Source organism: Aythya fuligula, chromosome 1 (assembly GCF_009819795.1).
Source record: "Aythya fuligula isolate bAytFul2 chromosome 1, bAytFul2.pri, whole genome shotgun sequence".
NCBI classification, from domain to species: domain Eukaryota; kingdom Metazoa; phylum Chordata; class Aves; order Anseriformes; family Anatidae; genus Aythya; species Aythya fuligula.
Genome location: NC_045559.1, coordinates 171,650,251 through 171,661,749, shown reverse-complemented (window position 1 = coordinate 171,661,749; position 11,499 = coordinate 171,650,251). Strand labels below are relative to the sequence as shown.

Sequence of the window (11,499 nt, the reverse complement as noted above, 5' to 3'; positions counted from 1 at the left end):
CTGCATCTTTCCCTGACTTCTGTTCATACTTCCTATTTTTTTAAGCAAATGCTGGAAATGTAATTAGAGTGTGTAATGGTAGTTACAACAGCCCCAGAAACATGAGATTGATTCCCATGATGGATGAAAAACACTCCATGCAGTATGTATAAACAGGCCCAATTTCAGAGTTCTAATTAACTTTATTAATGTTTAGTGCAGAAAGTAAAAAGGCAACTTAAACAAGGATATAAAAAGCACTGAAGCATTGAAACACTGGTTTCATGTAACTGACTCTTATTGAAAGACATATTTTTCAGCATTTTGTAAAGAAAAATAGAGTAATTTAGTAGAAAGATATTAGATACCTAATACAGTCTTATAATAAGGAAGCTTTAAATAATGGAGCAAAGATACTAATAGTATCTTCCTACTTGGTAACATAGGTAGCAATTCTTTATGATGTGCAATTAATAAATATGATAGCGAACATGTAAGAATGTACAATGACAGTGCGATAAAAGAGAAGCAATTATGTGCAAGTTTCCTATTGTGCCAGCAAATAAGACTTTATGGGCTACTGGAAAATGAGTTTGTGAAAAAACACTTGTAAAAACCTTTTCCATTATATGTTCTTTTTATAGAAACATGTTACCTCACTCACATGTGAAAAGATAAAAAATTACATTTGTAAATTACTGTGAAGAAAGACCTTTTGCCCACTATGGACACAACCGCAAAACATTGCATTCATAGAAATCATATATATTAACTTGATATAATCATTATAACTAAACTTAATAGAAGTGATATATTATTCACACATAAAGTATATTATTTGCATAGATTCTTTGTTTACTGTCCATGGATTTCCTTTTTGTAAATGCATATATAATTAAGCAAGCTTTGGTACTCTTCAATGAACTCAAACTAGAACATGGCTGAGAAATTTATATGATATACATTTCCCATTACTATAATTGCAAATGATGCTATAATAATACTTTTTAGATAATAAAATCTCTTCAGAATAAAAAATGTAGTGGAAAATATAAGACTGCCTTTCCTGTTATTTACTGACCCTTATTCCCAGGCATGATGATCTAACAATATTTAAAAGATACTCTACTTCTATTTTGAGAAGCTCTCAAAACATGTGGTCAGCAGCCTGTTGACTAAAAGGATTGTGTCTTGGAATAATTTATTATTTGTTTCTGCTGACATTTTTTTGTGGTCTCAGTAGGTGAAATATATAACAAAAATCTTTTGGAAGTTAAGCAAAACTACAGTATCATTTTGTGGAGTCTTGCAAAAAGTTTAGAAGTAGAGTATTAATACCTAGGGAAGTTTGAAACTCAAAAGTATGTGATGTCAGTAATGGAAAATTAGTGTATCTTGAAGAGATACACTTTTATAGCTTGTTTTTAAGTTTTGATTTAATCCTTTATATAATCATATAAAGTGAACTCTATAGTGCTCGCAGTCTTGCCAGGAGAGCTTCTACTTCTGGAATGGCTTCTCCCTTAGAAGGAGACCCAATACGCTCTGTTTTCTTTTCTTTGTTGCCTTCTCCATTACAGGCTTCCTTTCTCCCAACAGTCTTGCTCCGTGCCACAGAAGAACCTGTTTCCACGTCATAAGTAACTTCTTTGTTGACTGGGCTTTTTGTCGATTTTAAACTGATACTGTGGTGTGAACATGACTTCTCTGGCTGTGCTTTCTGGTTCTCTGTAGAAGACAGAACAAACAAACTTAATTTCAATATTAAAATACTCAGTTTCAATACTTTGTAACAAAAAACACCTCTTGACCAGACAAAATTTTGCATCTATGCAGATGATGCATTAGAGGGACTAATGATGGCCAAAGAGGCAAGAAAAAAAAAAAAAAATCACTTCAAAAGCAGGAGGTTTGGTCCTCTGGAAATGATACAGACTTTACATGACTTTGTTGGATTAGCATCCATATTCCCCATGAAATTAAGAACAGAGCCTGAAGAGCCTTCTTTCTCACTGAAGTCAAACAGAAAACAGAATACCCAGCAATTCACAATGACTTCCAAATTTTTATCTGGTTAATTACATTTCCTATATATTTTTAATTGATCAAATTTTAAAATGTTTAAAAAATCTATTTCAATTTATTTATCCATTGTAATAATTTTTCTTTCCTTTGTGATATTTTAGGCAGCTAAATAATTTTAAAAATTTGCATAACTTGCTACTTTTTGCTAAACATCTCTGGTATTAACTGTCTCAAGGAGATGCACTCAGTTAAGATTTGGGAGCTTTGGTGGGTTGACATGCATTAACAGACAGATTGCTTCCCCACACCCAACACCAAATCAAGTGGCTGTTTGCTGTACCTGCACCTGAGAGGTCTCTCTCATAGATCTCCAACTCTTTAAAAACAGGCATACTCAATATTCATGTAACCTTGAACAAGGCTTGAAAATGGCTTCAACAAACTTGACATGACATTTAAAGTTTTTTGGTTATTCGCTGAAAGATGTTCCATCATCCCAATAGTAATGACTTTGGAGCACAGGCAGTCACTCATGACAGTGTGTTTTATGTGAGAGCTGAAAATTCCTACTGAAAACAGCTTGTACATTAAAAGGCAGCTGCTGAAGATATTTACTGCACTGTCATTTCCTGACCAGGGGCTCTCGGTGATGGATGAGGATTTTACACACTTTCTTGGACAATCTCAGCAAATTTTACAAGTACAATCACCTTTTGGAAAGTGGAAGAAAATAATACCTTCTTTCTACCATCTTCTAAATCAGATAAACAATTGTTAATTAAAATTTGATAATAACAGATTTTCTTCACTTAGCTGAATGACCTATTTTTTTTTAATACTATGAAAAATAATTTGACCCTGAAGATGCAGCAGCATACGTTTCAGTTTTTCTGAATCACAGAAGGCCAAAGATTGGAGATGAATACATCTTTATAATTACACATAATAAACCCAACATATATAATTTAAATATCCCATTCCATTTAAATGTTTACATTTATTGATTCTGAACACGTATTTGTAGGTTGATAAATGCATGCTACCTGTGTCAATATACAAAATACTAGCTACATCGTAGCCCTTTAGTTTGCACTCTGCTGAAGACAACCTAGGGGCAGTGGGAAAAACTCTTGGTGTTTTGAAAATCAATACATTTTAAAGCAGAAAAAAAATAATCCTCATAATCACAGATCAAGTGCAGATGTGTACTGTGTACCACGATGTGACTACTTTGCAGCTCAGAGGAATCTTCACCACAAAATAGTCAAGCACAAGGATCAACTAAGTATGATGAACTACACTGAATAAAAGATGAAGCGAACATTTAGCATGGAGGCTTCAAAGTAAAATCCACCAATATTTTCCCCAGTTTCTCATACTGTGCCTTAGAGTGACTTAGAACAGCAAATAGGTCAGAGGTTGGACTTGATGATCTTGAGGTCTCTTCCAACCTAGAAATTCTGTGATTCTGTGATAGTCTAAGCAAGAAACTGCTTCGGGTTAGATATTAGGATTTATCCCCAGTCTCATCCCACTTTGAAACTCTGATTCAACCGTGCAGAAAGATGTCTTCCATAACTTGCTGCTTACAATCTAGAATTCTTGTGTGGGGATAAGTGAATGAACAAAGTTCAGTATACATTTTTCTTTTTTCATTTTTTTTCCCATAAAAATTGGAACAATGTCACTGATAATCATGACTTTCTAGGCATAGACTAGTGAACAGAGTCAACTTGAAAGACCAGAGTCCTTGCTTTCTATTTGAGGGGTCCTGCAACAACAGGAAATGGCATTAGGAAAGTGCTTTAAACACCAGCCAGTTTACGTGAGTAGTCCTCACGTTGCTTGTTGTAACTCCTGTGCAGTGAAGAAGCCACAATTCATTGAAACAATCATATTTCCATTTTCTTAATACATGATACTCTAGTGATTAACACACTTCCTAAGAAATGAGAATATTTTGGTTTCAAGCTGTGTTACAAAAATATTGCAGGACTAGTGTCAATTCAAAAAAAAAGAAAAAAAAAGAAAAAGATTTTCTCTGTCTCCAGCTGTATCATCTTAAAGTTATTTCTGATGCTTCCTACATCAGGTGGCATCTTTTCCCTATATGTTATTTCAGTCAAGGAGGGTTTTTCTATATAGCACTGATATACATGCTATGTCTATGCATGTCCATTTTGCTATGCCTATTGCATGTCTTTCGTATGCCATTTTGCCATGCCTGTGCTTGTCCATATTACTATGTCTATTGTATGTCCCATAGTAGCAGATTTGGCTGTAGGCAATTCCAAACTTATTAAACTGCCTGTTATGATTCCTATTCAGAAACACTGAACTTTGCTGGGCCTGTCTCAGAAAACATATATACTCACAGTCCTACATTTTCACTTTGTTAAATATGCATGTAAAAATGAACTGCTGCAATACTTGAGGTACATATGTTTCTGGTGGTATTTTTTTGTAGTAGAATGAAGGATCACTGCTATTTAAGTCAGAGTTTAAAACTAGTTAGATACTAGGAAGAAGAAAAGTAGAAACCTCACTAATTAATAAGAAATAATATTTTCTACCCTGTCAGTGGTTTATTTTTAATACAACAGGAATTAATTTGTGTTAACCCAAACTCTGTACTGTTTCGCACACTAACTCAAAGCTTTCATGTGTTAGTGATTTGGTATCCCATCCATTCCAAAGTCATTTCTTTGGATTACTACCAGAGCTCCCTCAAATCCTCTACTACAGGAACCAAAAGTGCATTTTCAGCCTACAACTGATGGGTGGTTTTTAAAAAAGCCAATGCACCATACATGCGGAGTGTGACTGAAACCATGACAGTGAGTTAAAAACTATAAGGCTACGATCTGCATGTAAACATGTTCAAACATGTAACCTGGATCGGGACAGTAGAAGAGCTTGTTTACTTTAGTGTGATAAAGGCTAGGAAGAATATTGCTATTACTTTCAGGAAAGGCCCCCAAAACAAACTTAACTGATAAAGTGAGCACAAAAACAAATAACTATTACAATATTTCTGTTAGAGACCTGAATATTTTGAACCATCAGACTAAGGAAGTTCTGGAATGCACATATAATAAAGTGAGAGCAAAAAAATATAACCAGTTATAAGGAGCAATTCGATCTGTTTCTTAAGAGAATACTTTTTATATGTCTGTCTGCAACAGCAAGGAAATGGCTTAGTCACATTGGGCCACCATTTTAATACTTTCCTTTCTATAACAAGGGTACCCCCAGAAGATCCATAAACCAGGCAGAAATAACAGACTTTTTCTAAACTACTTTGAACCATTACACTATGGACATTTATTAGCTTTTGCTTTTATTTGGAACAAAAACTATATTTGAAACTATATTTTGAAACTATATTTGAATCAACTCACAGAATAAAATAAATACATTCACACATCATATATCTTGGTTCAAATACAACGTTAACCGAAAAGAATAACGTTATATACAGTTAAAAGAAAACTGCTTATGGAGAGGCACTTCTAGGTGAAGTCTTGTTAATAAGAAAGCTTACATTGCTGGAGATGCACTACTTGTCCACCTACTGTAGCGAGGTGTACCTTCATGCAGCAGCAAGACAAAAAAGAAAGCAGACATTAAAAATCACTGGATAAAGACAGAATTTATTAATTTTCTGTACACATTGGACGTAGTTGGCATCCGTTAAGACTGTTTCTAATGTTTGGTCACTCTTAGCAATCAAAAACTGTCATTCACCTGTATTGTAACAATCACTGTGCAGATGAAGATAAAAGAAACAAAACCTTTGATTTCAGAGTTAAGGCTTCTAAAGGCTGGAGTGAGAAAACATTTACCCATAATAGTTTTGACTTTACCACTACTAAACGCTTCCAGGCATGGGTTAGGCAGAGATTGCATTGTACACTACTGAAGTCTCAGTGTTCAGATTGTATGACATTTAAATGCTATTGTAGTTCCTTGACATCTTCAGACCTATTAAAATTCAGTTTTCTCAGATATGAATTTCCTGAACATTGCTGTTAATCAAAAACATTTCAAAATCATATTCACATAACCTAGAGCCAAAAAACTACTATCATCTCGATGCAAGTCTTTTAAAATTACTTTGATTAACAGCAATGCTCATGAAATTCAGTTGACAGAAAATTGTGCTTAATAGCTTTCCTTAGTTTAAATGGTGTCCTAGCATAGAACGACTTACAATAATATGCTTATAATCTATTAAAGGCTGCATACTTTATATTCAGAAAAAGGAAATTGTGTAATGTGAACAAAAGAAATCAGTAATATGAGACCTGCCTGCTGTGAACCTGGGGAAACAAAATATGATCAGTTGGAGATTTTAAAATCCAGCCTAATGCTGTTGTATATTACCTTTAATAGTGAAAAAAAAATGATTGCAAGAGACTTACTGAAGTAGAGATATGGATTTTTTTAAAGCCACTAATAAATATTTAAAATAAAAAGTACTTTGAAAAGTTTATTTCATTGCATAGTTTCTCAATAAAAGTCTTAATGCTAAGGACAAACTTGCTTTTTATGTAAATACTTGTACACTGATTGAAAAATAAATTTGTAAATACAATAAGGAGAACGACATTACATGGCATGATAAGCTTGTATTACAGTCATACATCTCAATGTGGGGCATGATGAAATCATAATATAGGAAAGAACAATTGCCGTTACAGACTCATTACATCTTTTACCAAGTTAACAGGGAAATTGCTCAAAGACCCAGTGGACTTACTTCCTATCTGTTTGGCTTGTGCTTCACATGCCACATTGTACTCCTGAAGCTATGTCTGTGCTGATAGGTTTTCTTCAGCCAACACTTACGCACCAACCTTACCACCAACGCAAATTATTTCTTACATTATGAGTCATGACTTGCTTTTGCTAGAAGATATTCTGGGGACATGCCCCAGAGAGTAGCACGATATGCTGATTTTGGATGCAACTGTACAGCACTCCCATAAGCCTGAATATTTTCAGCAGTCCAGCCTCAGTCTGGAAGTCCCATCCATCTTCCACGAATTATACTGACTGCACCATCATGCATGTGCCAATGAAATCTTATGTATTTAGAGCATGGTCACATAAAATGGGCTTTGCAAGGAGATTGATGTATGCTCCCATCATCCCTGTATGTTCTAGCTAAATAAAGACAAAGCCTTGAAAAGTTAGTCTGGAGGTATCCATGATGGATTCCCTTGCCTATACCAAAGTATTAACCACCCATAAAGTATTAACGATCCATTGGTGCATTGCTGTAGAGGAAAACAGCAAAACAGTTTTCAAATATGAACTACTTTTTCTGAGGTAAACTAGGCAATAATGGCTTATGTTTCAGCTGGCTAAGATTTACTACTGAGACAGACTTAATTTTGAAAGGCTGAATACAACCACAGCTGGCAGGCATTTTGAGGACCTCTGTTTTCAAGTTCAGGACAAGATGGAGCTAGCTTCACCTCTAACAGGGACAGCTATATTGGATGTTGGCATCCTGGTGCTGCCATCCAGATGTTGGTCAAAGTATTTGGGGAGATGCAGGGCTCCTCTGTGAGGTGAGGCCGGGGCTGCCCCGTGGCAGACAGGGCTGGTTCCAGCTGGCTCCAAGGGCCCTGCTGTGGGGCAGGGCTGGATCCAGCAGCCCCTTGTGCTGTTCGTTGCCTCCCGTAAGGGACCACATGGAACCTTAACTCGACCCGTGACCTTTCTTGGTCCTGCTCTTCCTATTTTCCAGCCCTGTCCTGCTGGGGGCTTGAGCACCAAACAAGTGGCTGGCTGGGGGTTTGGCTGCCACCCAAGGCCAACCCACAATAGCTTGGAGATAAGAGGACTCTATCTGTCTTCTAGCATTACCTATTTTAATTTCCCAATTACAAAGAGAGAGACAGGGAAGGAGGGAAGGAAGGAGGGAAGGAAGGAAGGAGGGAAGGAGGGAAGGAGGAAGGAAGGAAGGAAGGAAGGAAGGAAGGAAGGAAGGAAGGAAGGAAGGAAGGAAGGAAGGAAGGAAGGAAGGAAGGAAGGAAGGAAGGAAGGAAGGAAGGAAGGAAGGAAGGACCCCTTCACTTTTCAAAGTGTGACTCCAAACTCTTGGCTTTTTACTGTTAGAAAGAACAACACAAAAATCGTTTTCTTGTTTTCTTCTCAAGTCGGAAATGAGGGTCTCATTTCCCGCATTGCCCTCTCTCCCACTCCCCTCACATTTCTGTTAGAGCTTAAGGTACAGGACACATGTGAGCCTTTTTTTTTTCAGGCACCTATCTTTCATTAATGTAATTTATACAGCCCAGAGCTTACCCCCTGAAACCCATTCCCAGCCCTTGGCATTGGCATTAGAAGACAGAACATCACAACACCTAATTCTCTTTCTTAAAAGCCTACCTTACCACCCAGAAGCAGAACTGGATGTAATAAGAAAGACTGCTATAGCTAGAAGGTCCATGCCTATCACGTAACATGACTCATAAAAAATGGGATATCTCCTTGCTGGAGAGTATAATGGAAAATACTTTAAATATATTTTATTGTCACTTTTTATTAGTTTCATATTTTTTTCTACAGTTTCAGTGACTGACAAGGGTAGGATTGGAGAATGTCCCCAACATATTAAAGGAGCACTATGTGTTCTTACAACTTATTTCAGTTATACCCTGCAGCCCCAGCACCTAAAAAGTGTTAGCTGTACTAAGATGATCTTTGTTTGATAAGTAATTACTTACACCTTTATATTTCATGCTCACAACTTGACTAATCCAAAGCAGAAAAGGCATGGAAAAGTGTTACTGAAATTTAGAAGACTAAATAAAAATAAAAACGTGCATTTAATTGGTACTGCTGTTCAAGTGTTTTATTAAGAAGCGTGAAATGCAAGGAATAAACACTAATCAATACTTTAATTTAAGATGAGATTCGCTAAGTTTTCAGAAACACCAAATATTTTTTGTCATTTCACAGGCAAGAAGAGAATATGTCAGAACTAAGTGAGACTACGATAGAGGATTTATAGAAACTAAATTTCAAAGCTAATCAATTATAAACTGTGAGCAAACTAATTTGTGAAGAAACGAACTGTGCTGGACCAGCTCCCTTTTACCTGGCCCGACAGCAAAGCCTTTCAAAATTCTTTTAATCCCTTGCCTACCTACATCTTTTAATCCCCTACCTACATCTTCTCAAAGACTACTCTACGCTCCTGTTGATCACTCCATTAGATCTTTTCCCTGTTTTTCCAACTGTACCTTACATTTGTGTAGAGATGGGACCACTTTCTCTTTTTAACACACTCTCACCTCTAATATGGCAATGACTTTCATTACAAGAAATGCAACTTTAAGTTACTGGGATTTAAATGAAAGTCTAGAGTGCCTGTCAAGATGAAAAGAGAACAAAACTGTGCATCAAACTACTGACAAAATTCATCCAAGCTTTTCATGTGAGGGAAGAAACCTCTGAGGATGTCTGATGGCTAATTCAGACTTATGTGTTTAGCTTCCTCCCTATTTCAGTCTGCATTCCATTTTATCTTCTGTGTCTTGTTCTCATATGCATCTTTCCATAAATCAAGGTATATTGTGAAGTTCTTAGAAACTGCAAAACAGAAACTTCCAAATTGGAAACCTACTTATGGTCGCTATTGATTCCTACAGCTAATGGTTTGAATCATCCTTAAAAACCTAAATGGGTCTCTTAATTAAAGGATAAATAATTTGGCACGACTGTACTGTTAATAAATACAAATTAATCTTATCTATGTTGAGATTAGGGGTGTAAAAAGATAAATTTTGATCCTATCTGTATGGATGAGGCACAACCAATGACAGTGGGCTTTTCGGTGGATGGAAATGTTATGCAAGTTAGGTGTTTATGGGATTTCTCCCAATGTACAAATAGAATAAACATCACCTTTTTCTTTTCTTCAGAACAGGAAGCGATTGGCAAATTATAATGATCTATGATAAAATATGGCAGTTAACATATTTGGACTATTTTACATTTCTGAAATGTGGTTTTATTACTTGGCTTTTTACTTTGTACACAAGCATATTGTAGCTTGCCATTTCAAATCCTTTTTAGAGTTAATAGAGTAAAAAATCATGACTATAAATAGGTGGTTTGTGACAAAATACATAGAGTTCTGTAGTCTCAAGTTATACTCTGTTCAGCTGAAGTTAATTTATGTAGATCCCACATACTAAACTGATGTCTTTGAGCAGGAGATGCATTTAGTCTCCAAAATATTCTGCATAGTATCTACCTATAGATGAATACTGCTTTCAAGGTACACTTTGATAAAGAATTTAAGGAATATGCATAAAGACTGCTGCCATCAAAGGAAAGCTACAGGCAGCTGCAGTGGGTAATGATAAATAACATGCTGATGAAAATAACCAAAATGGAAAAGAAACACACAAATAGTGGCTTTCTTTTACCAATTGTTGTGCCTTCCCCCCAACACACACACCATAAACAACAAAAAATAACAACAGTAGGGAGCCTCATTCTTCTGAAAAATAAAAACTAGACAAACCCAAGCAACAAAGCAGCAAGTCCTAAAGAATGGAATGATATTGATGAGATTCCATGCACTGCAGTTCTAAATCACGTCGTTGCTTCTGTCAAGTGTTTACAATTTTAGAATAAATGTTCTACAAAAACTATGTAACTATGTCTAGTACATAAATTGCCTTTAGAATTTCACACTGAACTCTAAGCTCATCCACTTAGCCAGTTTTTATGCTGTTTCTGATAGTAACAGTTTTAGCCCAAATTTCCATTTCCAGGTTTATATCAGCAATCAGAGTATTGGTAGGTTGAAATACTGAAGGTAAAGCACAAGTATTCTGTAATGTCAGGTCAAACTGTTGGGAAAGAAGGTCTTTTATCACCTGTTGCACTTCTCTGTCATCCACTATTATCCCAAAGATTGCAAGAATAGCATTTGGCTCCCAGGCTCTTCACTTAACAGGACAGAAGCAAAGACCTGATTGTGCGGTTTGACCCGTGTACACTTAACAACCAAGACTGCCTTCATGAACACACTGGAGATAGGATGAAGCTGAATCATCTTAGTCCATGTGACTGTCACTGTTCAATAATAATTATTATTATGGTTCCTTCTTTGTCAAAATGCTGCAGAAAAATGTAAGTCGAAAGCATGCTATCACGGAGACTGAAACCATGTAGCAAGAAATGGTACATTTTTAAGAAGAGCCTCACACAAAACTAAATATTATGAAATAAACACACAGAAAAGTAATTCATCCTTTGCTCCTTCTTCAAGGTTGTATATAAACTCCTTCACAATTCTCTCTCTTTTTGTACGAAGCTAATTAATGCTGTGTATTTTCACCTAATAATTTCCTCCCTTGGGTGGACTGTAACTTGGCCTTGCTCATGTATGGAGGGAGATGGGATATAAAATAAATCCACTCTGCACATGATCCAGCCATAGGTGTGTTTGATGTACTTTGCAAG

The 11,499-nt window shown here is 36.1% G+C and overlaps 1 protein-coding gene across 1 annotated transcript in view; it reads right to left on the bottom strand.

The window, feature by feature from the left end:
* Positions 1 to 366: 366 nt before the first annotated feature.
* Positions 367 to 11,499, bottom strand: part of DIAPH3 (diaphanous related formin 3) — a 234,576-nt gene continuing 223,443 nt past the window's right edge. Inside the window, exon 29 of the mRNA XM_032208227.1 lies at positions 367 to 1,707. Within this exon, the coding sequence (XP_032064118.1) occupies positions 1,448 to 1,707 (260 nt within the window). The 3' untranslated portion in view covers positions 367 to 1,447. The remainder of the gene's footprint in view (positions 1,708 to 11,499) is intronic.